This window comes from Pseudozyma hubeiensis (assembly GCF_000403515.1).
Source record: "Pseudozyma hubeiensis SY62 DNA, scaffold: PHS11, whole genome shotgun sequence".
NCBI classification, from domain to species: Eukaryota; Fungi; Basidiomycota; class Ustilaginomycetes; order Ustilaginales; family Ustilaginaceae; genus Pseudozyma; species Pseudozyma hubeiensis.
This window is the reverse complement of record NW_012133793.1, coordinates 1-27,617: the sequence shown is the minus strand read 5'-3', so window position 1 is coordinate 27,617 and position 27,617 is coordinate 1. Positions and strand designations below refer to the sequence as shown.

General features: G+C 57.3%; 13 protein-coding genes across 13 annotated transcripts; 8 read left to right on the top strand and 5 right to left on the bottom strand.

The window, feature by feature from the left end:
- Nucleotides 1–7: 7 nt before the first annotated feature.
- Nucleotides 8–847, top strand: PHSY_000810 (hypothetical protein; the record flags this gene model as incomplete). The annotated part of the gene is made up of 1 exon (XM_012331443.1): nucleotides 8–847. One exon carries the CDS (start codon nucleotides 8–10, stop codon nucleotides 845–847), a length of 840 nt encoding a protein of 279 aa, XP_012186833.1.
- Nucleotides 848–1,329: 482 nt separating this feature from the next.
- On the bottom strand, nucleotides 1,330–3,939 carry PHSY_000809 (hypothetical protein; the record flags this gene model as incomplete). Its single annotated transcript, XM_012331442.1, has 1 exon — nucleotides 1,330–3,939. One exon carries the CDS (start codon nucleotides 3,937–3,939, stop codon nucleotides 1,330–1,332), a length of 2,610 nt encoding a protein of 869 aa, XP_012186832.1.
- A 147-nt stretch (nucleotides 3,940–4,086) lies between these two features.
- On the top strand, nucleotides 4,087–4,377 carry PHSY_000808 (hypothetical protein; the record flags this gene model as incomplete). Its single annotated transcript, XM_012331441.1, has 1 exon — nucleotides 4,087–4,377. One exon carries the CDS (start codon nucleotides 4,087–4,089, stop codon nucleotides 4,375–4,377), a length of 291 nt encoding a protein of 96 aa, XP_012186831.1.
- Nucleotides 4,378–4,406: 29 nt separating this feature from the next.
- PHSY_000807 (gelsolin repeat protein) lies at nucleotides 4,407–4,790 on the top strand (the record flags this gene model as incomplete). Its single annotated transcript, XM_012331440.1, has 1 exon — nucleotides 4,407–4,790. The coding sequence occupies one exon, from the start codon at nucleotides 4,407–4,409 to the stop codon at nucleotides 4,788–4,790; it is 384 nt and encodes a 127-aa protein (XP_012186830.1).
- A 683-nt stretch (nucleotides 4,791–5,473) lies between these two features.
- On the top strand, nucleotides 5,474–11,054 carry PHSY_000806 (hypothetical protein; the record flags this gene model as incomplete). Its single annotated transcript, XM_012331439.1, has 2 exons — nucleotides 5,474–5,569; nucleotides 5,799–11,054. 2 exons carry the CDS (start codon nucleotides 5,474–5,476, stop codon nucleotides 11,052–11,054), a joined length of 5,352 nt encoding a protein of 1,783 aa, XP_012186829.1.
- A 535-nt stretch (nucleotides 11,055–11,589) lies between these two features.
- Nucleotides 11,590–15,171, bottom strand: PHSY_000805 (hypothetical protein; the record flags this gene model as incomplete). The annotated part of the gene is made up of 1 exon (XM_012331438.1): nucleotides 11,590–15,171. The coding sequence occupies one exon, from the start codon at nucleotides 15,169–15,171 to the stop codon at nucleotides 11,590–11,592; it is 3,582 nt and encodes a 1,193-aa protein (XP_012186828.1).
- A 1,180-nt stretch (nucleotides 15,172–16,351) lies between these two features.
- Nucleotides 16,352–18,380, bottom strand: PHSY_000804 (hypothetical protein; the record flags this gene model as incomplete). Its single annotated transcript, XM_012331437.1, has 2 exons — nucleotides 16,352–18,220; nucleotides 18,297–18,380. 2 exons carry the CDS (start codon nucleotides 18,378–18,380, stop codon nucleotides 16,352–16,354), a joined length of 1,953 nt encoding a protein of 650 aa, XP_012186827.1.
- Nucleotides 18,381–18,682: 302 nt separating this feature from the next.
- PHSY_000803 (dehydrogenase) lies at nucleotides 18,683–19,621 on the bottom strand (the record flags this gene model as incomplete). The annotated part of the gene is made up of 1 exon (XM_012331436.1): nucleotides 18,683–19,621. One exon carries the CDS (start codon nucleotides 19,619–19,621, stop codon nucleotides 18,683–18,685), a length of 939 nt encoding a protein of 312 aa, XP_012186826.1.
- Nucleotides 19,622–20,277: 656 nt separating this feature from the next.
- On the top strand, nucleotides 20,278–21,477 carry PHSY_000802 (F1F0 ATP synthase assembly protein; the record flags this gene model as incomplete). The annotated part of the gene is made up of 1 exon (XM_012331435.1): nucleotides 20,278–21,477. One exon carries the CDS (start codon nucleotides 20,278–20,280, stop codon nucleotides 21,475–21,477), a length of 1,200 nt encoding a protein of 399 aa, XP_012186825.1.
- A 147-nt stretch (nucleotides 21,478–21,624) lies between these two features.
- On the bottom strand, nucleotides 21,625–24,501 carry PHSY_000801 (U3 snoRNP protein; the record flags this gene model as incomplete). Its single annotated transcript, XM_012331434.1, has 1 exon — nucleotides 21,625–24,501. The coding sequence occupies one exon, from the start codon at nucleotides 24,499–24,501 to the stop codon at nucleotides 21,625–21,627; it is 2,877 nt and encodes a 958-aa protein (XP_012186824.1).
- Nucleotides 24,502–24,743: 242 nt separating this feature from the next.
- On the top strand, nucleotides 24,744–25,361 carry PHSY_000800 (hypothetical protein; the record flags this gene model as incomplete). The annotated part of the gene is made up of 1 exon (XM_012331433.1): nucleotides 24,744–25,361. One exon carries the CDS (start codon nucleotides 24,744–24,746, stop codon nucleotides 25,359–25,361), a length of 618 nt encoding a protein of 205 aa, XP_012186823.1.
- A 342-nt stretch (nucleotides 25,362–25,703) lies between these two features.
- Nucleotides 25,704–26,621, top strand: PHSY_000799 (hypothetical protein; the record flags this gene model as incomplete). The annotated part of the gene is made up of 1 exon (XM_012331432.1): nucleotides 25,704–26,621. One exon carries the CDS (start codon nucleotides 25,704–25,706, stop codon nucleotides 26,619–26,621), a length of 918 nt encoding a protein of 305 aa, XP_012186822.1.
- Nucleotides 26,622–27,178: 557 nt separating this feature from the next.
- Nucleotides 27,179–27,508, top strand: PHSY_000798 (hypothetical protein; the record flags this gene model as incomplete). Its single annotated transcript, XM_012331431.1, has 1 exon — nucleotides 27,179–27,508. One exon carries the CDS (start codon nucleotides 27,179–27,181, stop codon nucleotides 27,506–27,508), a length of 330 nt encoding a protein of 109 aa, XP_012186821.1.
- Nucleotides 27,509–27,617: the final 109 nt, after the last annotated feature.

The following is a 27,617-nucleotide window of genomic DNA, read 5'->3' as shown; positions in this document are numbered from 1 at the left end:
CGCTCAGATGCTCAAGGGCGGTGTCATCATGGACGTCGTCAACGCTGAGCAGGCACGCATCGCCGAGGACGCCGGTGCCTGTGCCGTCATGGCGCTCGAGAAGATTCCCGCTGACATCCGTGTCGAGGGTGGCGTCGCCCGCATGTCGGACCCTGCCATGATCAAGGAGATCCAGGAGACCACCACCGTCCCTTGCATGGCCAAGGTACGAATCGGCCACATCGTCGAGGCCCAGATCCTCCAGGCTATCGGCGTCGACTACATTGACGAGTCCGAGGTGCTCACCCCTGCCGACGACCAGCACCACATCAACAAGCACAACTTCAAGGTTCCCTTCGTCTGCGGTGCCAAGAACCTCGGCGAAGCGCTCCGACGTATCTCGGAGGGTGCCGCCATGATCCGAACAAAGGGTGAGGCCGGTACCGGAAATGTTGTAGAGGCTGTCCGTCACCAGCGCACCATCCAGGGCGAGATCAAGCGCGTCTCGTCCATGAGCGACGAGGAGCTCTACGCGTACGCCAAGGACATCCAGGCTCCCTTCCACCTTCTCAAGGAGACCGCTCGTTTGAAGCGTCTTCCCGTCGTCAACTTTGCCGCCGGTGGTATCGCTACCCCCGCCGACGCTGCGCTCATGATGCAGCTCGGCAGCGACGGTGTATTCGTCGGTTCGGGTATCTTCAAGGGCAACAACCCCGCCCAGCGTGCACGCGCCATCGTCGAGGCTGTCACCCACTACAACGATCCCGCCAAGCTCGCCGCCGTCTCGGAGAATCTCGGTGAGGCCATGGTTGGTCTCAACATCACCAAGGACATCAAGGGCGGTCGTCTCGCTGATCGCGGCTGGTAAGCGACCAGCTCGCGCCCGGTAGACAACACCTGCGCGCCTTGCTTCTCATAGACTAGCATCATCTTTCTTTTGGCCTTTCGAGTCCTATCCGCGTTCATCACGCATCGTTCGTTCTACTTCTCCTCGCGCATCCCTCATCTCGTTCCTCTTCAAAAATGGCTGGCCTTCTCCTGTGTCTCCCCTGTCTTGCCCTTCAACGGTTCATATTCCCCCCTTTCCCTTGTAGTACTAGCGAGTGTCTCACGTACACCATAATCTTCATATCTCGTTGCATGCATCGTCTTTGGAAGTGTGCTCGTCTGCCTGCGTGAGAGTTCGTTTTGTCTTGTTGAACGTTCATGCGCTCCCACGAATCGGATCACTTCCGAACACTGTCCCTCGAACACGCACGGATCAGACGATCCAAGCCACAAGCACGTCAGAACAGACAAAACGGCTGCATTCCAAAAACATCAACTTAGCTAGATTGGCCCGAAAGACCTTCAGAATTCGATCAACGGCGATTCCGTAGCCGCCGCGTTAGCCCCCGCCGGACTCTTGCCAGCCGAGCTCTGCCACATACCCGCCGACGAGGGCGCGTTCGCATAGGGCGACGTCGCTTCAGCCTCCGCCCCGTTCCTATCTGCTCCAAATCCATTGTCCGGATGAGGCGCTACCGGGAACAGAGGCAGACAGCTCGTATCAGCCTTGACAGGCGCTTGCTGTTGTCGCTGCTGCTGCGGAGGATGCTGCTGGTATTGCTGCGGCTGCGGCTGTTGATGCTGCAAGGCGGGCTCAACATGCGAGGTTGGGCTCGGTTGCTGCGCAAGCGCCCCGACTGCTTGGATGGGCACCTTGGTCCATCCGTTGCGGCTCGAAAGCGACGCGTCTGCTGACAAACGAGACGAGCGCGATTCGTCACCTTGACTATCATCTATCGCCTCGGACGCTTCGGGGGGCGCCACCGCCGAGACATTGGATGGTGCACCACTCATGATGCCCTCTGTCCGCACCGAGAGAGGGCCTGAACCGAGCGCTCCTGGCGGTCCTGCAGATGGCATGCTCGGCGCTCCGTTGACTTCAGCATAGCCAACTCCGACCGTCCATGCAGCGCCATTTGCCTGTGGATCAGAAGCGCCGCCAATCGGTGCGCTCGAGTAGTCATAAGGTGCGTACTGCGCCGAAGCTGCTGCAGGCGCTGGCGACAGCGCTTGGTTCGGATCGGAGTAGACGCCGTTCGAGTAGCTGTTAGCTGACTGTGGTGCCGTGAAGTGGTGGTATTGCTGATCTGGATGCTGCTGTAGGTGCTGCTGCTGGTGGGTTTGGTGTGGCGCGAATGGCGGCTGAGAAGGTTGAGTCGCGTATTGCTGTGGGTCTTGTCGATAAGTTTGCTGTTGATACTGCAGCTGCTGGTGCTGCTGCGGATGCCACTGGGCAGGCGTACCTTGGGGATCTGCCCGTGGATCGGCGTGGATCTGCGGTGCTTGTGGGTAAAGGGAGGAAGATGCGGTATGCTGGGCTGCGTATGCGGATTCATGTGATGGTGTAGACTGTTCGTATCCATATCCGTAGCCCTGGTGTGCAGAGGTGCGATAGTCGGCCTGTGCATAGCCATTCGGAACGTAGCTCTGGGCAGGACGTGTCATCTGAGCATCGAGCAAATGGTCGTAGAGACGCACCGCCTCGGTGAGCTTATCGTGCATCGAAACCAGCACATTGTGACGACGATGGCCTTCTTCGAGGTTGCGAGCCATGCGTGGCCTTGACGAGGATGCTCTCTCATACGCTGTTTGTACCGATGGTGGTAGAAGCGCACCTACCATGCCGCTGCGCTGATTGTGCGCCTGCTGCGCTCGGACGGTCTGGGAAAAGGTGAGAATGTTGTCGACATCTTGTGGTGCCAAGTCGAGCGAGGGCGGCAAGGGCAGATTCGAGCTTGCGGATTCGTTGGCATAAGTTGCGGAAGTCGGTACAACACCCGCGGTGTCGTTGAGACCGAGGGGAGCACTTGGCTGCGGAGGTGCCCAGTCGCGCAGGCTGGCAGCGATAGCAGCAGCCAGATCGGGGTCATCGTCGGCGTCGGTGCCTTCAAGCACACGGCCGTTGGGAGCTTTCTGCGCGGTAGAGGATGCAGCAGAGGGTTGACTAGGGGTGGCGAAAGTGTCGGGACGCGAAGCTTGAGCTGCACCTTGACCCGATGCCTCGAGTGAGAGCTTGATGGCGAGTGCAATGTCGTCCTCCTCCTTTTGGCGAGCGTTGCGCTTGGACTTGCTGCCGACGGTGGCAGAGCGTTGGTGCGACGAGGACGATGATGCACCGCGCCCGGTTGGGACGTGCTTGCTGGAGGCTGACGGAGAGGAAGAGCTGGCACTCTTGGAGCGTGAGAGCTTGGCAGCGTTCTTGGGAGGCCCCTTTCGAGCAAAGCAGCCGTCGCAGACACGCACGTCTTGACCGATGCCGAACCAGGGCAGTGCCATATTGTGACTGGAGCATTGCTGACAGAAGACGTTGCCGCAGTTGCGACAGTGATGCTTACGATTGAAAGTAGTGAAGGCGGTACGGCAACGCATGCATACTTCGCCGTCAACCCACTCTGGCGCAGTGAGGGTTTCGACAAGGGCTGCTGCTGCGGTGGCGTTGGGATCGAGAGGAGGAAAATCGAGATTGTCATCGCTCTTGAGCTGCTTGTAGATGTCGGTGATGTAGCTCATGTGGGAAGGCTTTGCCTGCGCGATCTGGGACCAGTTTTGGATGAGGCCGAGGGCTTTGTTCTTGACGTCGTTGTTGACGCCGGATGGATTGCGAAGGACGGAGACGAGGTTGTCCATAAACTCGCGCGATGCGACTTCCTGGAGGAAGTGGTCGCCGCCATTCTTGATGCAAATATCTGTGAGTCCAAGAGCAAGGAGAACGACGTTGGGGTTCTTGTGGCTGACGCGGCGCTTGAGGACCTGCATAGCCTGCTTGGCTGGGACCTGTTTTGCACGCACCTGGTCGCAGATCTCGAGGTTGAGGGCGATGTCTTCTGAGCCGACGGGCAGCAGTTCCGAGGTAGCCTTCTCGACCTGCTCGGTAAAGGCGTCTGCGCCCCATCCGGACCACAGTGCCGACATGATGTGCGATCAGATTCGAGTGGAAAGCGGATGTGGGGAAGAGTCGCTGGCGATCTGCGAGCTGCGTGTGGCGCGGTGGCGTGGCAATCGCCTTGGACCTTAACACCGATACAGATCTAGAGCTCGGAGCACTTTTGAGCGTGACGGATGCTGAGGGTGATTGGGTCGGATGACGGAGGACGAGAAAGAGCAAGAGAGGACAGGAAAAGGGTCGGTGCGAATGCAAGCGGGACTGGGGTATCGAGGGTCTCGCTTCGGCGCGTGTGTGTTTCTGAAGTGGGCCTCTGCGGTCAGTGTCGAGGTGATGAAGCTGTGCATCAGCGTCAGAGCTTGGCCGGCTTGCAGCTCAGCCCAGTCCAGCCAGTTCCAGATCAGAGAGGAGAATTGACCGACCGACCGACCAGGCGTCCCTCGGACTCGGCAGCGGCGAAGCCGTAGTGTTAGGTCCTGGCGAGCCAACACTGCTCATGACATACTTTGTGAAATCGATCACGTATTTCGCCCAAATTGGGACGATTTCTGCTGCTGCGCTACTGCTGCTCAGTCAACAGCATCCTGCTGATTTGGCAGGCAGAAACAGAGAGAGCGCGCGCCCAGTTGCTCAGCAGCAGCAGTACTCGATGCCGCTCAGTCAGTCAGTTAGTCAGTTAATCGAAAATGCGCGCCGTCGAGGCGCTCTGTGTCTCTGCTGCCAGTCTTCTGCCCTTCTGTCCATCCGGACGACACAGAAACGAGAAATTGGAAGGCTCGAGATGCGCTCCTTCGCCTTGGCCTGTCGCGCTTCTCTTTCGTCGCCGTCGCTGTCGTCGTCGGGGTCCGTCAATTGGACTCGCCATCCCGCCGCCATCTGATTCTCCTCGCCACCACCACCTCATCCCCTTCGTCACCGTCATCCCGCATCCTTCCATCTTCATCCTTCATCCTTCTCAGCATCGTGTTCGTCTTTTTTGGTCACCACCGCAACTCGAAAGTAGCAATCAGCTTCGACGTTTCCGCGCCGAGTGCAGCATCTCTCTTTTACACTCCTTACGACACAATCTACCGCACCGACAACATCGGCTTAAGACTGCCATCAGCAATTGGTGTGCAGCTCTCCCCATTGCAGTCGGTCGCCAGAGCATCTGCTTCTTGCGACGCTCTTCTTCGCAACCCGCGCCTAGCCTCGACTGCTATTCGACCTTGCATCCTTCACCTCTCACCGGGTCATTCATATCCATACATGCCCAGCATCTAAATTGCACGCATCTCATCGTCGTGGACAGCCACCTTTGTCTGCGTTCGCGGCGTGACACCGGACTCGTCTAAACGGAATCATTCTCTGGCTTGGCACCTTCGCCTTTGCGACGCCCCTGGTTCCTCGACACATTTCGCCCCTTGAGCCTATCACTGCTGCCATCACGATCAAAAGCGCTAATCGCCAACCTAGTTGTACAACGATCGGCCACTCATACCACTCGACACCGTGCCATCTTCGTCAGCTTGTCCGTCGGTTCTAGCATCCGAGTAAAACGAAGACGACGATCTCAACTGCACCATGAGCGCTCAGGCAGGACAATCTTTCGCTCATTCCACTGCACCCATTCGCCCTGTGCGCGAGGTGCAGTTCGGTATTTTGAGCCCAGAAGAGATTGTAGGTATCTCGTTCGCACCCATCCCGTCACCTCCTTTCCCTTCTTAGTGTTTTATCGAAGCATTCGTGGGTTGGGCGAGAAGGTGTTTACGATGTTTGCGTCCAGATTGCCGCTGCTAAAAAAAGTGCACCATGCTGACGGATTCCGATTTGTCCTGCTCCCCCTTCTTCTCCTGCCTGCTGTCTACTCACCTTTTGCTTTGGCCCCTTCGCCCGTCGCGTTCCACAGAGAGCCATCTCGGTGTGCAAGGTCGAGGTCCCCGAGATTAAGGATGAGGCTGGCAAGCCCAGGATCGGCGGTCTTTCCGACCCACGCCTCGGCACGCTCGACAGAAATTACAAGTGCCAGACCTGCGGTGAAGGCCACCAGGAATGTCCGGGCCACTTTGGTCACATTGATCTCGCGAAGCCCGTCTTCCACATCGGCTACCTCGGCAAGGTCAAGAAGATCCTCGAGTGCGTCTGTTTTCATTGCGGAAAGCTCAAAGCGGACGTCGTCACGGACCCAATCTTCGATCAGATCGTCAAAGCGACCCGCGGTAGCAGGAAGCGACGTTTCCAGCGCGTTTGGGAGTACTGCTCAAAGAAGATGATTTGCGAGGCCGACGAACCCAAGGAGGACGACGACATGGGTTTCGAGGAGAACAACAGACCCGGTCACGGCGGATGTGGTCGCATCCAACCCAACATCCGTCGCGAGGGTCTCAAGCTCTTCACCCAGTGGAAGAAGGGCAAGGGTGAGGACGAAGACGGCGAGGAGAATGCGATTGCCCAAGCCGAGAAGCGACCTTTGCCCGCTTCGGAGGCACATACCATTCTGAAAAAGATGTCGAGCGAAGACATCGCCACTCTCGGTCTCTCGGAAGACAACGCACGTCCCGATTGGATGGTCTTGACCGTCCTGCCCGTTCCACCACCCCCCGTCCGTCCCTCCGTCCAAGATGGAGGAGAGGACGACTTGACCTACAAGCTCGCCGACGTCATTCGCGCCAACGCCACGCTCAAGAAGATGGAGCAGGAAGGTACGCCGGCGCACATCTTGGCCGACTTCGAGCAGCTGCTCCAATTTCACTGCGCGACGTTCATGGACAACGACATCGCAGGACAACCTCAAGCTATGCAGTCGAGCGGTAGGCCGATTAAGTCGATCCGCGCGCGTCTGAAGGGCAAGGAAGGCCGTCTGCGTGGAAACCTGATGGGCAAGCGTGTCAACTTCTCGGCGCGAACGGTCATCACAGGTGATCCGCTTCTCGAGCTCGACGAGGTTGGTGTGCCCAAGTCGATCGCGCGTAACCTCACCTATCCAGAGCGAGTCACTCCATACAACAGGGCATGGCTATCGGAGCTGGTGCGCAACGGCCCGAACGACTACCCTGGTGCCAAGTACGTCATCCGCGACACGGGTGAGCGTATCGACCTGAAGTACAACAGGCGAAGCGACATGGCGCTTCAGCCCGGATGGATCGTGGAGCGTCACCTCAAGGATGGCGATTACATTCTCTTCAACCGTCAGCCCTCTCTGCACAAGATGTCCATGATGTCGCATCGCATCAAGCTGATGGACTACTCCACCTTCCGACTCAACCTCAGTGTCACGCCTCCCTACAACGCCGATTTCGACGGTGACGAGATGAACTTGCATGTTCCGCAGAGCGAAGAGACCCGTGCCGAACTCTCGCAGATTGCATGGGTGCCTCGGCAGATCGTTTCGCCACAGGCCAACAAGCCTGTCATGGGCATCGTGCAAGACACTCTTTGCGGTATCCGCAAGTTCTCGCTGCGAGACTGTCTGCTCGATTACCACCAGGTGCAGCAGGTACTGCTGTGGGTGGCCGACTGGGATGGTGTCGTGCCCATGCCCTGTATCCTCAAACCGAAGCCGTACTGGTCTGGTAAGCAGATCCTGTCGATGTGCATCCCAAAGGGTATCAACGTGTTCTTGGATAAGGATAAGGGCTTGAAGAACAACTTCCTCAAGGACGACGGTGTCTACATCGAGAACGGCGAGATAATGTACGGCGTTATCAACAAGAAGGTCGTCGGTGCCTCAGCCGGCGGTCTCATCCATATCATCTTCCGAGAGAAGGGTCCCGTCGTCTGCAAGCGCTTCTTTTCCGGAGTTCAGCGTGTCGTCAACTTTTGGCTGCTACACAACGGGTTCTCTATCGGTATCGGCGACACGGTGGCGGACAAAGCCACCACGGACAGCATCAACCAGACCATTGCCGCAGCCAAGGCGGCCGTCATGGACTATATCAAGTACGCCAGGCACGATTGGCTCAAGGTCGAGGCTGGTATGACGCTGCGAGAATCCTTCGAGGCCAACGTCAACCGTGTGCTCAACCAGGCGCGTGACGACGTCGGCAATCACGCCGAGGCCAGTCTGCCCGACTTCAACGCCGTCAAGCAGATGGTGGTGTCCGGATCTAAAGGTTCATTCATCAACATTTCGCAGATGTCGGCCTGTGTCGGTCAACAGTCCGTCGAAGGAAAGCGAATTCCGTTCGGCTTCCGCCACCGCAGTCTCCCGCACTTCACCAAGGATGACTTCACGCCCGAGAGCCGTGGCTTCGTCGAGAACTCCTATCTGCGTGGTCTCACCGCGCAAGAGTTCTTCTTCCACGCCATGGCAGGTCGAGAAGGTCTCATCGACACCGCTGTCAAGACGGCCGAGACAGGTTACATCCAGCGTCGTTTGGTCAAGGCGCTCGAGGACGTCATGGTCTGCTATGATGGCACGGTGCGAAACTCGACCAACAACGTCATCCAGTTCGCTTACGGCGAAGATGGCATTGACGGTGCACAGGTCGAAACGCAGACGCTGCTGACCTTGAAGCTCAACGATGCCGACTTCCGCCACATGTTCCGTGTGGATCTGCACGACGGCGGCTTCAAGAAGGGCACGCTTCGTCCTGGTCTGGGCGACTGGTCGCAGGAGCTGCAAGACCTTCTCGACGAAGAGTTTGCTCAGCTCGAGTTCGACCGCCAACTCCTTCGCACCGAGATCTTCCAATCGGATCAGGTGCAGGTGAAGCTGCCGATGAACGTGGCGCGTTTGGTGCTCAACGCGCAGCAGATCTTCCACGTCGATCAGCGAAAGGCCACCGATCTCTCTCCCGCCGAGGTCATCATTGGCCTGCGCAACGTACTGGACCGCCTGGTCGTCATTCGCGGCGACGATCCCATCTCGCGCGAGGCGCAGATGAACGCCACCCTACTCTTCAAGATCCACTTGCGCTCGTATCTCTGCTCGAAGATGGTCATCGAGCAGCACCACATCAACAAGGAGGCTTGGGAGTGGATTCTTGGCGAGATCGAGGGCCAGTTTGCTCGCTCGGTTGCCAACCCGGGTGAGATGTGCGGCACGCTTGCAGCGCAGAGTATCGGAGAGCCGGCTACCCAGATGACGCTCAACACCTTCCATTATGCCGGTGTGTCGAGTAAGAACGTCACGCTCGGTGTGCCGCGTCTCAAGGAAATCATCAACTGCGCCGAGAACATCAAGACGCCGTCGGTGACGGTCTACCTCACTGGACAGTACAGCCAATCGCAGGAGTCGGCTAAAGTCATCCAGACTGCGCTCGCACACACGACGCTGCAGACGGTCACTTCGGCCGTCGAAGTCCATTACGATCCCGATCCGTCGGCAACGGTCATCGAAGACGACAAGGACTTCGTCGAGGCCTTCTTCGCCATTCCCGACGAAGAGGTCGAGGCGAGCCTGGAGCGCCAGTCGCCGTGGCTGTTGCGATTGGAGCTCGATCGTGCTCAAATGCTCGATAAGAACTTGACCATGGCTGACGTGGCTTCCAAGATCAGCGCCATGTTCGGGCAGGACATCTTCGTGATGCACTCGGAAGACAACGCCGAGAACCTTATCTTGCGTATCCGTGTGGTCGACAATGACCCCGAGAAGGAGGCACAGGGCGAAGAGGAGATCTTCCTCAAGAACCTCGCCTCGCAGATGCTCGCCGAGATCGATCTCAAGGGAATCAAGGGCATCAAGAAGGTTTACATTGTGCAGCAGGACAACAAGACTCGAAGGATTGACCCTGTTACAGGCGATTGGCGCACCGTTTCAGAATGGGTGCTCGAGACCGACGGAAGCAACCTTGCCGAGGTGCTCGCCGTCGAAGGTGTCGACGCCATCCGAACGAGCTGCAATAACCCAGTCGAAATCTTCCGCGTCTTCGGTATCGAGGCCGCGCGTAACTCGTTGCTAAGAGAAACCCGCGCGGTCATCGAGTTTGACGGTTCGTATGTCAACTACCGCCACCTCGCGCTGCTGTGCGACATTATGACGAGTCAAGGTGCGTTGATGGCCATCACACGTCACGGCATCAACCGTACGAACCAGGGTGCCCTCATGCGATGTACCTTCGAGGAGACCGTCGAGCTGCTGATCGAGGCAGCGTCCATGGGTGATGTCGATGACTGCAAGGGTGTCGCTCAGAACGTCCTGCTCGGCCAGATGGCACCTATGGGCACGGGCGCCTTTGATCTCAACTTGGATCTCGACATGCTGAAGGATACGATCGTCAACCACGCGCTGCCCTACGACACGATGCTTGCGTCACGTTCGCTCGACGCCGCGGGTGGCAAGACGCCAGGAGCCATGACGCCTTACGACTCGAGCTCGCCAGCGTCAGACGATGCTTTCCGCGTCCACGAGCAGGCCATGTTCAGTCCCCTCGCGCAGACCGGTGGCGACGAGGGAGGCTATAACGACTATCTGCTTTCCGGAACGAGTCCTATGCGCACGCCTTTGGGAGCACAAAGTCCCGCCGGCTACGGTTTCTCGCCCGTCTCGCCAGGGTACGTGCCCACCTCGCCCGGCTACGCCACCTCGCCGGCAGGTGCTCTTGGCGGCATGAGTCCCTGGACCGGCAACAACGGCATGGGCGCTACCTCGCCAGCTTACAGCCCGACATCTCCGCGCATCTTTGGCGGCGCCACCAGCCCGTCGTATTCGCCGACATCGCCGAGCTACAGCCCAGCCTCGCCGAACTACTCGCCTTCGAGTCCGGCAGGAGCAGGCTATTCGCCTACGAGCCCGCGCATGAGTCCGACGAGTCCTATGGGTCGCTATGGTGCCGCGACAAGCCCTCAATACTCGCCTGCGTCGCCTAAGTTCTCGCCCACCAGCCCGAACTACAGTCCGGCCAGTCCCGCCTACACGCCGACCTCGCCTGTATACTCGCCCACGTCGCCTGCCATGGCTGGACGAGGTGGGGTCAAGGGCTTCAGCCCGACGTCACCCGCCTACTCGCCCACCTCACCGCAGTATTCTCCGGCTTCGCCAGCCTTCTCGCCGACGTCTCCACAGTACTCGCCCGCTTCGCCTCAATATTCGCCGACATCGCCGCAGTATTCGCCTACCAGTCCAGCGATGGGCGGCGCATCGGGGCCTGGAGGGCCGGGCGCGGGCGGTGCTGCCTCACCTCGTCGCAGTCGCATGTCGAACAAGCCGGCGTGGCAGCGTTGAATGTTGCAGCTGCTGTGCTTTCTCCTCTTCTTGCGTCCGTCCATCTTCCCTCGGCTTCCTCGCCAGCCACATGAACGAGCCAGCGTGTCTGCGCATTTGCATTGCTCTCCCTCAAATTACACAACATCATCCCATCGCAGCATCATCATTCATAAAACCAAAAATCAACGCCGTGCCATCTCGCTACTGCTGAACAGAGGTTGCGATATGGTCTACGCCTCTCCTTCCCGCCCCCCTCATCCCAAAACAAAAGGTACATATGACAGAACACAAAACATGAAAGGATTCCTCCACTACCCAAGTTCAAGCTATGCGACAATACCACTCGCTGTCTCTAGAGAATCTCTGATCTTCATCGAGTGTGCCTTGTCGCAGAGTGAGCGCGCGCGCGCGTGTGTGTGTGTGTGTGTGTGTGTGGCACAATCTGCGAAGGGGGGAGGTGATGCTCAAAGGCGAGAAATGCGATTGCCGGCAATGGTGAGCGCTATGTGCGATGGTATACAAATGGAAGAGCCTCTCTCAACGTCCTTACCGTCTAGGCAAAGAGCTCCGGTGCGTGATCGATGAAGAATTCGATGGTCATAGCTTTGCCGCCCATGTGCGCAAACTCCTGCGTCGGGTCGGCTGATCGCATCAACGTGGGACCGAACACAACACCCAGGTTGCGCGCGTTCATCCTGTTGTCCACGCTCCGCTGCTGAACGCGATGCAGGTGCAGCACGAGATGCTGAAGCGTGCAATAGTGCTGTCGCGGCAGACGATCCACCATCTGCTTGATGAGATCCCGCTTTGTGGTCGTGTCCTCTTGTTTGGACTCGACCACCTTGATCAGCTTGTCGTAGAGCTCAAACGTGAGCAGAGGCGTGGGAAGCTCGCGGAAGTAGTTCTTCAAGACACTGGTGATGGCAGAAACGTCGTTGAATCGATCCGTGTCCTCCAGATCGAATGCGTTGCCACGCTCGAAGAGCTGTGTGATGACTTTGAGCTGCGAAGTGCCGCCAGACTTGCGGTAGATGCCCTCGTAGTCCATACCAAACGCCTCGACGGCCTGGATGCATTTCTCGACCACCAGAGGCACATCGCGTCCCTCGTGCGCAGCCTGTTCCGCTAGCGACCGGCCAAACATGGACGGACCCGTGTTCTCGGCTTGGCCCTCGTCTGGTCGCATGTACGGCTGGTGACAAGACACTGTCAGGTTCTGCAGGCAGCGCGAGTGGCACACCTGCGTGCAGACAGCGCATCGCATCTCGGACTGTCCCCACATGTTCTTCTGACAGGCAAAACAGCGCGTGGGTCGCAGCACATTGAAAGGTTGGAAGAGGTGTTCGCGCACCACAACGTCGTGCGAGGTAGCACGCGTCATGACGGCGGCACCGCCGCTGGCCCCGAGGTTTCCATTCTTGGGGGGAACTGGGGGCACCGCACCACTTTGTCCCGCTTGGGTCGCGGCTCTGGTCGTCTCGGACGTCTTTGGCTTCATCCATTTGAACTTCTTGACCACCGGTGCTGGTTCGAACCGACTCGGTTTGATAATCTGCTGCACAGCTGTGTCGACCGAGACCGTGTCGTAGCCGGCGCTGCTTGGTGGTGCGTCCGACGAGATGGATGCGTTGTGCGGCGTGTGCTTCTGCACGAGCCTGTGACGCGACCCAAAGCCGAAACCGTGACTGCTCGAGCCCTTGGCCGAGGTCGACGAGACGTCCTTAGGCAAAGGTGGCAACTGGTCTCTGGATTGAGAGGCAAGCTCGACTTTGCGATTGAGCTGACCTAGCAGTGTATTGAGTTCCTCGTTTTTGGCGTTGAGGCCCTGGGCCTCTTCCAAAAAGAGATCCTTGGACTGCTTGAGCTCTTCGATTTCGATGAGCAGAGAATCGCGCTCCAGCGTCAGCTCGTCGATCTCATTCCGATAACGACTCTTGACCGCTTCGAGACGCGAGGTGAGATTTTGCGTGATGGCAGCGTCCACCGTACTGGTCGAAGAGCGAGCTCCATCGGCGGATGGTCTGGTTGAGGACGATGAACCAGCGGCGCCGTCCTGCAGAGCCACAAGCTCGGCAACTTCTGCGACGGTGAGCTCGCGCTCTGCCGTCAGCTTGGCCAAGTCGCGTTCCATGCCTTTGAGCGATGCCTTGACGTCCTGAGAGCGTCGTTCGAGCTGCTCGTGCTGGCGCCTTTCGCTGTTGACGGCGGCTAGCTTGAGCGCTTGCTCTGCGAGCTGTCTGCGGAGACGCGCCATCTCAAGCTCTGCTTCATGCCTCGCGTTGACCTCGTGCTCGAATTCCTCTTTTGCCATGGTGAAACCGTGAGCTGCTTGCTGACTCGCACGTCGGATGCGGTCGTATCGCAACTGCAGAGTTTCCATGCGCTGTCGCGTCTGCTCGAGATCCTGCAGGATCGTCTCGACAAAGGAGATATCCATACTCACGAGTCCGTCTCGAGCCTGTTGCATGGAAGCACGAACTTTGGACGAGACCTCTGTCAGCGAGTCGGTGGAAGCGGCTGTGTGCCTGCGATCGTCTTTGAGAGGTAGGCGATCGTCTTGGAGCAATTCCTCCTCGCTGTCGGAAGTCCCTTGAGCTTTCGAAGCGGAAGCTGTCCGTAGAGAAGACGATTGTTTTCCGTCGCGCTCGGCCTGTGCATCACCGCCGCCTGGCTGCGCTGCTGTCGCCGTCTGGAGCGCAGGTGTACGGCGTTCGAGGGGTGGCTCGGATGCAACCATGGCATCTGTTTCTGATTCGGATGGGTCGGTCGAAACAGAGGTGGCAGGAATCGACTCTGACAAAGCCGGGACTGGAGGAGTTCGGCCTAGCAGCTCGTCGTGCGAGCCGAACTCGCCAAATGATTCGACAAGGTTGAGGAAGTCAGGATCGTAGAACGAGTACACCTTGGACAAACGCGAAGAAGACGAGGAAGCGTTGAGCGGATTGCGAGGACCTGCTCCGGATTTGATGCTCGAGCTTCGCAAGTTGACGCCGAGACCTTCGCGACTCGTCGAGGGCCGAAGCGTCCTGCCAGCATCGGCTCGCGGGGAGCCGTCAAGAGGAACGCTTCTCTTGAACGGTGACGCTGTCGGGCTGGTGGTAGAGTCTGGCTCATCGACGTTGGCCAGGCGGATTTTCGTGGCAGCTGGCGAGCCGATTGGAGAGCTGACGCCGGAACCAAAGGTCTTCTTGCGGGGTGAAAGGGGAGCGGTGACCTCGTACTCTTTGTGATGAGGCTGCAGCCCATCGTCAGCCATGACGGATGACAACGACGTCTGAGAGGCATTGGAGGTCTGGATGCTCCGACCCTCGAGCTTGGCCTGCGCAGCCATCGCAGGACTACGTGCTTCGCGAGTGGGAGGCGGTGGCGCGTTCATGGGGCGCTTGCCGCCGGCACTACCTGGGCGAATGGCCGAGGTTGAGCCGCTTTGATTGATGTAGGGCGAAAGGCTTGCTCCGTTGGTGGAAGGCGCCGGAGAAGCGAGGATCGAAGCAGACGGCGATGCAGGCGATTCTTTAGATGGGAGCGATGGCGGTAGGTCCATGGCAGGGGACCGTGCCGAGGCGGCAGGATCCGGGGTGGGCGTGTTGCTGGGCTGGTGGGATTCGGCAGCCTGCGCATCCTGAAGTTGCTTTTCACGGCGTGCTTTTGCTCGCTTCTGCTCTGCATGCTTGCGACTGCGAGCGACACGGTCGTTGTGGCACTTCATGCAATAGATGCCTTGGCTCGTCTTGGCGAAGACGAGCTCTTCGATCTTGGAATGGCACGAACGGCAGGTGAAGCAGGAGGCGTGGTACGATTCGTCGCCAGTCATGATAGCCTCCTCCATGATGGGCAAGTTGCAGATATTGCAGGAGTAATTGCACTCGCCGCATATGGGATGGCCGTCGGAGAGGAGCAAAATGTCATCCCGCTCGGTGCTGACTCTGTTCTTGCACTTTGCGCAACGAAAGCACTCGATGTGCCAGAGCTTGGTGGCGAACTGAATGACGCCCTCCTCGACGCTCTCCTCGTCGATGAGACGGCCACAGCCTCCGCAGTATGCTTCAGGCAGTTCGTCCTCGACATCATGGACGTGGACCCCGTCTGGCAGCCCATCTTTGAGTTCGATCTGGTCTTGCAGCAGCGCAGGCATCTTGGACTGTTATGGACACCTTGCGAGCCTGTTTTGACGCGCCAAAGTCGTCGTTGGCAATTGCCTTTGGACTGTCGATACAGCAGCCGAATGAACTGTGAGTGCAGGAAGAAGGCAGCAATGCTGGAAAAAGGTATGAGGATGATTCTTTGTCGGGGAGAGCTGTGTTGAGCGGAAATGCGATCGTAAGGAATTCAACAGAGCGGGGACCGAGACCAGCGGTTGTGATGGTGACGATGCGAATAGCAGCAGAGGAAGTCGAGTGAAGCAAGTGATGGCGGTGACAAAGGGCAGAACGCCAGAGTCGCAGCGACGATAGTCGGGGGGTTGAAGTGATGCGGGAATGCCGACAAGAGCGTGGAAGAAGACGTGACCGAGACCGAGAGAGTGGAAAGCCAAAGTAGCAAGTGTGCAGAAACAACGCTCTGTTGCGCATCAATCGTGGGTGGGTCGTTTCGGAAGAGTCCGACAGCACCTTGGCCATGCATGCAGCGGAAATCCCTTGATCAGGCCGACACGGCTAGCGAGCAGGCGAAAGATTATTCCGACACTTTTGACACACACGCGACTCGTTCAACTGGACCGCGTGTGTTGCAAGTTGCCGCTTCTAGCGAAGTGTTGGTCTTTGACTGCTAGAAAAAGCACTCCTCTACTCTGTATCTCTCTTCTGATACACCATGACTGTTTGTTCGAGGAACAAAAAACCCAAAATAAACAATTAAATAAAAAATAAATGAAAATCGCAACCACACAAGCAAGGAAACTGTAGGTTCGCTCGGCACCGGTTGACAAGCCAACCGATGTGCACTTTCTGCTTGGTAGACCAGGTATGAGGCTGAGCCCCACCAGTCTCGACCCAATACCGTCTTGCGTGAACTGTACGAGCAGCCGGTACGACCTCGCAGTCGCCGCTACTTTGACACGGAATGGAATCGCTTTTGGCGGATGATGGTCACAGCCGCGGAGGCGCGTGGGTGATTCGGGCTGGCACGTCAACGCTGACGGAGCTCCAACGACAACGTCACTGCAGCAAGGTGCGTCGCGGGTGTAGGGGCGGGACGAGATAGCCAAGATAAGCTCGCCCTCACCATCCTCTGGGCACGGCAAACAAAAGCTAGCAGATACGTCTTCGGCACAGGATTAACGCCATGCAGAGCGCAACTTGGAAAAATACGACCATCTATGCATTGAAATCATCGTTTTGAGCCAGCGAAGCGCCTGCCCAGGCGAAGAACTCCAGGTCATCAAACCCTAGCAAAGATCCAAACGTCGGCTCGGTCAAATGCTCGGACGACGGCACCGACGGGTCGGCGATTGTGTGTAGGCCCTGCGAGACCTGCACAAGCGTTTCTGCGATGGAATCAGACGATGAGGCTTCAGTGGATGAAGTCCGCTCCATCGCATCGCCGGTCGATACAGAAGATGACGTGCGCAAGACACCGTCCAGAAAGCGCTCGTAGCAATGTGCCGCCGTGCCTGGCGCTGACACTTTAGCGGCTGATGCGATGCACGCGTGGACTCGCTGACACTTTTGCAGGAGCATGTCGCCATCGATGAAGGCGAAGCTAGAACCTAGTTGGGCGAGCCTAACCGCCACGATCACTTGGTAAGAGGCAGCCACCCACATGGAATTGTAGCAATACAGCAATCTGTGGGAAGGCAAGCGCTGCGGAAACACGTCAAGGTAGGTACCGCACGCCTCATAGAGGTCCAGTACAATGCTTGATGGCCACTCGGATTGGGGCTGATGATGCAAAGCTAGTCCTAGCAGTTGAACGAAAGCATGGTTGACGTAGAGCTGAGAGAGCTCTAGGCGAGGGATCGAGTCGATAGAGGACCGTTCATTGAACCATGATCTCGACCAGGCTTCGATTTGAGTCTTGCACTGCTCGGCGAAGATCATCTCGTTGCCAGGCGACAGCAGGCGGAACAGACTGCGATTCTTCTTGATGATCGTCCGCAGCTCGACCATGGACACAAGAGCGATGTCAGTGTAGTGGGCCAGAGGATGGTGATGCCAGTCGCGACAAGAGGAGAAGAGATCCTGCTCGGCAAGAATACTCTGACGTCCAGTGTGCTGGGCCAAGGAGAATTCGTGAAGCCAAAGGTTGATCCACGTCCGCTGAGCATGACGTTGCTGTAGCTGATCAGCCTCACTGGCATGATCAGTGTCTGTTTTCTCGATCATGCAGGCTTGAAGATTGATTTCGCTGGCTACTCGAGCAGCGTGAGAGAGGAGAGACCAGGATTTGTCTTCGCGAACGTCCTCAGTGGGAGGCTCGAACGCTGCCAACATAAGCAGCGCCTGTACGACCTCGACGGAGCGGAAACCACCGGACAAAATAGCCGGATAGACGGTTCCGTGAACGTGCTGTTCCAGCCGAGACGCGATTTGCCCAAAGCAGGGCTCTACACGAGCCATGGTGAGACAGATGATGGACAAAAGAGACTGAGATCTTGACTGAAGGAAGTCGAAGGTGCAGAGGCGTGGATCGAAATAGGCGAGAGTCTTTCCGAACGTTGCCATGAAGCGATCGACCAGGTGAAGTGCCTCGCGCGTGGTCAGTATGTGACACCGAATTGGATCGAGGGCGGTGCTGCTGTCAAGGTGGTTCGCAAAATGGAAGGATCCTTTGGACATTCTCTGACGATCCAGAATACTCCAGAAGAGGCGCTCAGCGCTTTCGAGGGGTAGCGACACGTCGTGGGACCTTTGATAAGGTGGGCGACTGTCGAAAGATCCGCTGAAATCAACAGTACGAGACGTGCTTGCTGTTGGGATTAGCTCGGACACTTTGGTGGATGAAGTTTCGTTTGACGAGTCGATTGCCGAGCGCCCATTGCCGGTCGAGCGAAGCCTCTTGTGTCCAGCAACCCGCGTCGAATTCGAAGGTGACTGTCGGCTCGGGAAGGGCTCGTTCGAGCTGTGCCGGGCGGCAGCGACTGGCTCAGTGCCTTCGGAGCGACGTTTTGTAAGCGGTCTACGACAGCTGAGCGATCGCAGCTTGCAGCGATCGCATACATCGCCTTGAATTGTCGTACATCGGAGCTGAGAAGATGCAATGCAGAGCATAGATGTCAGAGAGACTTCTGTGGAATGGCGTCGACTCGCAGTCTGCACTCACCTTTTTGTCTCGGCATGGATAGCATGCGAGTCGCTTTTGCTCGTACACAGCGGTGCTCATGATCAGGCGTGAGCCATGAGCCATGTTACGTCCGGAACGACGATGCACAACAGCGTCGAGCAATCTGTCATCCAGGGTCCACTTGCGGGGTTGAGCATCTCGGAATGCCGAGCCTCTCCGGTCGTGGAATCCGAGGAATTACACTCTAACATATTCAGGATTTCCGTCTGTACGGATCAGAGGCTCTGCATAAAGCTTCAGGGCTCTCAGACAAGCCATCAGACAGGAAGCGCAGGAACACGAGGCTCTTCCGAGACACGAACGGATCAGGCGGTGTACGTTAACACGATGCGAGGACAAGGTACACTGAGACAAGACAGCTACTGCTACTGCAGCTTGGAAGTGCTGACCCACGACTTTACGCTAGCAAGCGGAAGATCCTTGAGAAGCAACGCGTCGCTTTCCGGCTGCGCCTTTTCGGAGTCCTTGCCGTAGTAGCTGTACTGATCGATGAGCTTCATGTTCTCGGTAAGTTCGTCAGCAATGGCCGCGGGCAGGAAGCTCTTGAAGACGTCGGCGGGGACGTTGTTGTAAGTGACCTTTTTACCAAGTGCGCTGCCGAGGTCCGAGCTGAAGGATTGCATATCGGACCAAAAGCTGACAGCTTGCACCTTCTGACCATTGGCGACCGCGCCCGCTTCGAAGATGCTGGCGACCCACTTGCCCGTGTCTGCGACGGCATCGATGAAAGGAACTCTGGTGGAAGGGTTGATGGGCAAGGTGATGCTGTAGGAACCATCCTCGCCCTTTTGCGCCATGCCGTCAAAGTTCTGGAGGAAGAATGCTGGGTGGTAGTAGGAGATATCGATCTTGTCTTGTCGTACCGACTCGGCATAGTCGTCGATGGCAGCCTTGCTGTCAAAGTGAGGAACATGGAGGCTGCCGTTGGTGAGCTTGTTGACGTTGTGCAGGCTGGAAATGACAAGGTGCTTGACGCCGGTCGCGATGGACGCATCGACAATGTTGCGACCTTGCTGCGTCTCTTTGGCGCCGTCCATGGACTCCCAGAAGTTGGTGACGGCGAACACGCCATAGGAACCTTTGAGTGCCTCCTTGAGCGAGGCGACGTCATCGAGGTTGGCACGGACGACATCGACGCCTTGCTTGGCGAGGTCCTGAGCAGCTGGCTTCGAAGTGTCGCGAGTGACGCCACGAAGCGAATACCTGGAGCTCAAAGCAGGAGTCTTGAGGACAGTACGGATCAGACTGCCACCCTGTTGACCGGTAGCACCGAAAACGGTGAGGAGCCTCTTGCCTGACGACATTGTGGATTCGAGTTGATGGGGTGGGGATGGGTCTTGCTGCGTTGCCGAGAACGGTGGCAGTCTTAGCGCTTGATGTGTGCGTATGTGGCTGTTGTGCCAGGAGCGTGAATGATGGGCAGGTGTATTGGAATATATGCGTTCTGCGCCGATGACAAAGCTCGTCGAAACAACAGATTCCCTGCAAGAACGACTGTTCATGTACGTGTTCTGAGAGTCACAGCAGAGCTGCAGCAAAGAGCTCGGGGTCCGACGACCAATGTCCGCACGGACCTAAGCCTCTTTCGCTCTCCCATGGCCTTGGTGACGGGGATATGCGCTTCAAGAAGCAAGCCACGCGTACTTTGACAATCTTCCGCATTGCATTTCCGGGGTTTGGCAGTCTCGGAGGATGTTGCGAGTGCGTCCGCGGAAGCGTTTCCGTTTGTTGAGTCCTGCAACACCGGCGTTTAGGCTTGGCTTTGATCGCTCAGACTAAATTTCCCGGAGATGTCAGATCGACTCCTTGCTTACCGCCAACAGCCAAAGATTAAAATGACGCAGTTCGTAGGGCCGAGTTCCGAGCTCAAGTTGAGAGTCCTGCTTTCACCTGTTCGAGCAAAGACCTGCCTCTCACCTTCTGGTTACAGCCAAACAAGCACGTTGCTGATCGAGACGACATGAGACCTCTCAGCGCTACCGTGCGCGCTGCTTGTGCTTCCATAGCATCTGGCTCTCGCGCACGCGCGCTCCATACTGTCCAGCCATGCCTGGCACAGGTGTCTCCCCCACTCCCCTTCTCCTGGTCGCACCTCAAACCTGACGATCAGGCCCGCAGTGGCAGCAGCGACTCTCTGTCATCAACTGCCACGTCGTCGATCCTACAAGATCACCGAGCATCTGTACAGCAGAAACGAGAGCGCAAGCTCCGGGAATACGAGGCCAAGATCAAGGTCAAGGCAATGCAAAAGGGCTTGTCCACCGAAGAGTTCAAGCGTCGATCCCTGGAATTCGCCGCGGCGAAGCCGAGCCAGCCTGCGTCACCTTCGATGAAGGCAAAAACATCCGCCGGAACAAATCAGGGGGCAGCAGAGTCACTGACCGAGGTGGAAAGACGGGATCGTGCGATAGCACAGTCGATTCAAGAGCGATCCGACGCAGAAGCCGCCAAGAAGCTTGCGTCCGGTCAGATTCATTCTACGCCCACGGGCGCACAAGAAGGCCCCATCAAGCCTCTCAGCAAGATTATCGACGTTGAAAAGCTCGCTACACAGGACAAGGAGACGATCACCAAGCTCTGGGCAGGTTATCACACCATCAAGAACAAACTTTCGGCAGTAATCCCAACAGAAAAGTACCTCGAGATGCTCGCCAACGCTCGCAGGTATCCCCAATTTGTTCTTCCCCTTCCGCGTGAAGTGATCGATGAGCACTCGGAATCAGCAGGCACCTCCAAGGAGGCTTTCGAGATGCAGTTCCTAGAGTGGGCCGTCATTCCGAATGCGGTCGTCAACGGCGCGCCTCCATCCGCCACCACCCTCTTCACGCCTCTGGCCGAGTACAAGCTCAAGCAAGATTTCAGCCAACCGGTGCTCATCCTTACCTTCTACACGGATCTTTGTCAGAGCAACGGTCTGGTGCTCATGAGGGGAGAAGTCACCGGTCTCAACGAAAAGACGGGCAAGGGAGGGCGCATCGACCAGGCGCAAGCACAGCTGCTGGCGCTCACGCTCCAGCGCTTCTACCTGCCCTCTTCCTCCAGTGGAGCATCCGACGCCGGAAACGATCAGTCCGCTTGCGCAAAGCTCCTGCATGACTTCCACAAGAGACCAGAAGAGTTTGATGTCGAAGAGCTTGTCAATGTAGCCTTCCGTCTTTGATGATCGCCGCTGGCCAGCTCTGCGACATTACTCTCGGTCCTACCATCGAACATTCACATACTGAAATCCTCATAGACACTCCCAGAAAAGTACGTAATGATGACGATCGAGTTTGTAGTGCCATCACAGTACATGAAGTGAGCTCAATCAATCTTCCTCCTCCCCTTCGGCCTCTACATCATCATCCGTATCATCATCAGCGTCGCTGACAGTGTCGGCTCGGCTCTGTAAGTCTTGGCAGATGCGCTGCCACTCGTTTTCGACGAGCTTGTACTCGCCCTTCTCCAATGTGCTTCTGCATCGCTCCAGCGCATTCAGGGCCCTTGACATGTCGCTGGCGGCCATGTAGGCGAGGTAGGCGATCCACACCTCAACGTCCATCGCCTTGATCTGCAACAGCTTGTTGAAGATCCGGTCGACGATCTGATCATCTTTCCTAGATTGTTCCGAGTCGGCTTCTGGCTCTCTATCGCGATTCCGCAATTCAGAAATGACGTCCAGCCACGCTTGGTGAGAGGCAAAGCAAGACTGAAGCAGCCAAGCGATTGTGTCATCGTGCTTGCCCACGGCACGGCTGAGTCGCACGTAACGCAGCACGCACAGATCGTGCACTTCTTGGCGGTACTGGTGCACCGCTTCAACGTCGGCAGCTTTGCCACTGTAGCTGCGCGAAAGCAACGAGGCTGTTTCGCGAATAGCCCACCGGTACTGCTCGGAGCTGTAGCGGAAAGCTGCCTTGATCTCCTTGCGACCTTGAGCCTCGGAACCGAGCACGCCATTGTCAAGCCAGTCAAAGAATCGAGACCACAGGCTCGCCTCTGCCGACAAGCTGGCAGCCTCGACATCGACGTGGTCGGAGCAGGCTTGCAGCCCTCGACGCCATTCTGCAGCAATGTCATTGCGACTGTCTTGAACCGATTTGTTTGACATTCTAGCGATGCTGGAAGCTACGAGGATACGAAGGCCCCACAGCTCGTCGCTGGCGGGAAAGTGAGCGCTGCTTGTGGCGTCCTTGAGTTGCTCTTTGAGCTTGGACAGCTTCTTGCTGCTACTGTCTGCGTCCGACAGCGCGAGTGCGGCGTCGACTTTTGTGCGGAGTGTGATAGCACGCATCTGAGCTGTCTCGATCCCGGGTCCCGCGGCTTGAGCCTCCTTGACAAGCTGTGTCTGCACCGACTCGAGGTATCGCAGTAAGTTGGGCTCGTCAATGCCGGAACGTTGTCGGTCGCTAAGCATTTCGATCAGCAGCGCGGCGGTAGTGTAGAAGTTGGCCTTGGCGGTACGCTCTGACTGTTTGGCAGCATCAGCAGGTGCTTGCACGCAAAGTGTGCGCACTTGTTTGATGGCGTCGTTGACAGCGGTTGGAAGCATGCCTGACTGCGCTAGGTTGTGATAGGCGAGAGACGCCCTCGATCCTTTGGCAGTCCTTTCCGTTAGGAGAGACTGCAGGAGATGCAAGACGAGCCGGACAGCCAAAGATGGTGAAGACGAGGCAGACGATCTTTGGAGGCCGGATGTAGCCGTGACTCGAAGCTGCGATGCGAGTTGAAGGAGGCCGTCGGTCTCGTCAGAGAAAGTGGTACGCAGGCGGCTGGCCGATGTGAGGAGCCGATGCGAGTCCATTTCCTCGGTGTTGGCCACCTGCGCAGCAGTGAGGTCTGCTTCGTCCACGTGGAGAGATCTGTCTGGACGGAAGGGTCGGAGAGAGCTGGCAAGAGCTGGCGGCGCGAAATGGGTCCATCCCCATCGCTGACGATCCGAGAGGTACTCATAGACACCATCAAGAAGGCGACGTCGAAGCTTCTGGCCACTCTTGGGAGCATCGATACTGATGGGTTCGGCGAAGGGGAAGGACTGGAGCAGCTCGGTGAGCGCGATGAGGAACACGAAATGAAGGTGAGGGGCGAGCGATTCGAGAGCGTTGCCGATAAGGAAAAGCGGGATGTTTCCCCTCAGGATGGCGATCTGTGTGGGAGGGATGGTCGTCATCTTCCTGGGTGCAAACGTGTTCGGTTTGTCACTCGAAGCTTCCACGGCCTCGGGTTGCACGTCATCGTCTCTGTCTGGAACTTGACTGAGTAGTATCTTCTCCTCCTGTTCTTCCTCGGCGTCTTGAACTATGAGTCTTGCTTGCGAATCGAGATCGACAGCTGCTTGCTGAGCTTCTGTCGAGTCAGTGGAGGAGCCGACACCAGTAGCATCCGCGTCTGTGTCTTCGGTATCCCATTCCAGACCGAGGACCAGCCATCTTCGGCGCAGTCGCTCGATAAAGACAAGCTCCATGCGAATGTATTCCACCCACAGTCGGAGCTGATCCGCTTCTCGCGACGATAGCTTGAGTGTCGCGGGTCCAGATCGTGCGCTTGGAGTCGGTGATCCCGCAAGGGTAGCAGTGTCGGACGCGCTGTGACGGGGTCGCTTGTTGGAGTCGGAAGCTTCGCCGGTACTGCTCCGCTTGTTGCCCGCAGAAGCAGAAGTGCCGGCAGTGCTCTGCTTCCATGGAAGACGATTCAGCCTGAGTGCTCGTTGAAGAAGTGAGCGGGAGGCGGTCGTCGAGGAGTTGTCGTTTAATTCGTGTGCAGCCGCAGCTAGCCAGAGCGGGACATTGTTGGGATGCAACGCCAGCGCACGGGCATAGACTCTTCCGGTGACGACTCGCATCTTCCTGCTCTTTGCAAAGGCAATGTATCGCTGCCACGCATCAACGTCGTACTTGAACTTGAGCACGAGACGCTCGTAGATGGCCACAATGTGACCCGTGTGTGAAGCTGCATTGTCGCGGTGAAAGGAGCGAGGCAGACCGATGCGGTTGGCTTTGACGTTGATGAGGTCGGCGAGGTTGCGTTCGAAATCTGCGTAGCGGAGGAAGTCGTTCTTGTCAGGACCTCGTCGGAGGAGCCGACCCTCGAAGGTCTGACGTTGTGTTGTGATGGATCGGAGCTGCTCTTTGGTGAAGACGCCGTTCTCGTCGAGCAGCTGCAGCTGCGGAACGGATCGTTCCAGCTGATACTGAACCCTTTCCATGTCGATGATTCACACCGTAGCGAGCCTCCGATGGAGTCGGGTTCGAAAGATGGTCTGCCTGTCAAGAACGGTGAGGTATGGACCAAGAGGGGCAGCACAGGTACAGCAAGCAACATCCCATTCGAGGGTCCAGGAAGAACTTTGAGAATTCGCTTCGCCTTTTTCCAAAAAAAAAAGAAAAATTGACGCTTGCCGGTGGCAGCTTTTTTGGCTGGCGAGTGGAGGCTCGCTTTCCGCACGAGATGCCATTTGCTGTGCCTCATGTCCAGCGTCTCAACCGCACTGCGCTCTGCAACTGTAATATTGTCGAGACGCAAGAGATGCTTTTTTCTGCCTTCTGTAATTCCCGAGTGTCGGGCAGCACACCGATGTGGCACCGACGGACCGAAGGAAGGCGCGTCTCGCCAAGTGCCCGAGTTGCCAATTGCACACGCCTTGTTAAGCTCGTCTCGCCTTGTGCCGTCGCTCCTTTTACAGCCCACGCTCCGCAATTTGCCAGAAACGGCACTTTGAATTTGAGCCGTGTTGGGTGCGTGAGAGCGACAGACCCTGCTGCGACTGTGACGGATGGTACAGCAACTGCCGAGCCTGCCTTCGAGCCGTTGGACGACGACGACGACCTGCTCCACGTACCCAGCGTATCGCACCCTCGTTCCCACTCACCACCGTCATCTCCAATCAGCCCGCCCTTGCACCCGCTCACGAGTGCTTCTGCTACCGCGTTCACTGGTAAGTACAGCCCTGAACCAGTCTCCGATCCAGCTCTCATCAACAACGCAAGCAAATACGACACGGCCCGGACGCACGAGCCTTGTCCCTACCGTACACTATGGATAGCCGACTCGAACGAACCCACTTGAAAGCGTACATGAAGGCCTCTGATGTCGACTCACGCCTACGCGGCACAATCTTCGCCACGGATGCCAGATGGGATCCTCGTTTCAATGAAGGTGGAGTGGGTCCACTTCATCTGTGGAGCACTATTTCGCATTGACAGTGGCCTCGTGCGGTGCAACTAAAGGATGGCATCTCAAAGCCACAACCAAGGAGATGCGACAGTGACGACAGGTGCTGGATGAACATCGCTGACCACCTATACACTCCTTCCCACTCCCATCATACCACCTTACAATCCATCTCGGTCGTTGCCCACACTTCTCGATCATCGACGCCGTTACGTTCCTCTCCACCCCCGGGCCGAAATGTCGACTACAATGCATACCTCCAATGACGACGTCCATATCGACGATGCTGACGTCTCTTCGGATCGCGATGAACGTACACAAAAGTTCAGCTCGCCTCAGCAACCCCTGAAGCCGCAGATCCCTCAGCGCAGCCATCAGCGACAGCGAACCCCTTCCCTTGCGGACAAGCCTCGAACAGAATCGAGCGCAACAGCAGAGTCTACAGCAGCTCTCGTATCCGAGACCGCCTCAAGCACCAGCACTCCTTCGTCTGTGCTCCTTTCCCGAGCCAGACTCGGTTACAACAAGATGCCAAACCCTCACTACGACTTTCTCATCAAGCTTTTGCTGATCGGTGATTCCGGCGTCGGCAAGTCGTGCTTGCTGCTGCGATTCTGCGACGATGCCTGGACCCCCTCTTTCATCACGACCATTGGTATCGACTTCAAGATTCGCACCATCGAGCTCGACGGAAAACGCATCAAGCTTCAGATCTGGGACACGGCAGGTCAGGAACGTTTCCGCACCATCACCACCGCCTACTACCGCGGAGCCATGGGTATCTTGCTCGTCTTTGACGTAACCGACCAAAAATCGTTCGAGAATGTACGAACGTGGCATGCCAACATTGAGCAGCACGCCAGCGAAGGTGTCTCCAAGATTCTTATCGGCAACAAGTCGGACTGGGAAGAGAAGCGCGCAGTGACGTCCGAGCAAGGCGAAGAACTCGCCAAGGAGCTCGGCATCCCATACATCGAAACCTCGGCCAAGTCAAACGCAAATGTCGAAGAGGCTTTCTTCAACCTGGCACGTGAAGTCAAGACGCGCCTCATCGACACCGCCGCGGTCACACAAGCCTCACCGGCAGCAGCAGCGGGCAACGTCAATGTCAACTCGGCTGCCAAGACCGGGCCAGCCGGCGGCTGTTGCAGCTGAGCTTTGTCAGTAGTGATCAGTGTTGCACAGTAGGACCGGCAGCGCTCTTGGGTCTCTGTCTGCAGCATCAAGCATCAAGATCAAACCCTTCGATCAGCAGTCCTCGCAAAGCAACACGTGTCTCGTGGCTTCTCTATGTATATCATCTCTTGACCAATCCTTCGTGAACGTGAAGAGTCGTGGCAAAGAACGTTGTCGTCTTATTAGGCGGTCGTTGTGTGTCGGACTGAGCATGCCTGTGTGCGCCGCAGCATGTGAAGGATCCGTCCTAGCCGCTTCCACGGCGGAATTAGCGCCGTCAAGGAAAATGGGATCGGATGGACTCTCGAGGGTTGAAACGCGTGCTACCTCGATCCAGCCAAACAAACCCTCAGCTGCGCCCCGCTTCGACAGGTCAGCAAGGCCGCATCAGTGCTCAACACATGTCGCAAGACGTGGTGATGCATTCCACCTCATCGATAGATGCAATCGAGTGATCCAGACACTTAGGGTCCCAGTTGCAACATCCGCCACCAACATGAACATGCAGCTCGCTGATGAGCCCCTTGGAAGCGGGAATGTCGGATGCGGCTGGACACGGAAACGTGACTTTCTTGTTTCGTTCCGGGTCAAGAGCTAAGCCGTCCTTCGAACCAACTGAGAGTCATGTGGTGTGTCGGGGAGGTCTTTGTTACCGCTTCATCTCGGTGGGCCGGGCTCTCCAGAGGCGACGCGAGCTTGACCCCGCATTTTCGGAGTGCCGACTTTTCGGCGTTCCGAACGGCTTTCCGAACGCGTATGTCCGCTGTGTAGGGCGGGTACCGAACGATGCTATTCCACTCTCATGCTGCCCGCTGCCAAGGATGGGCATCTTGGCTGACATGGCGGATCACAAAGGATGCTATTAGCCTCGCATTGGCTGCTCAAATACATAAGAGAGCACTTACGCTTAGGGTTACTTAGGGTTAGGGTTAGGGTTAGGGTTAGGGTTAGGGTTAGGGTTAGGGTTAGGGTTAG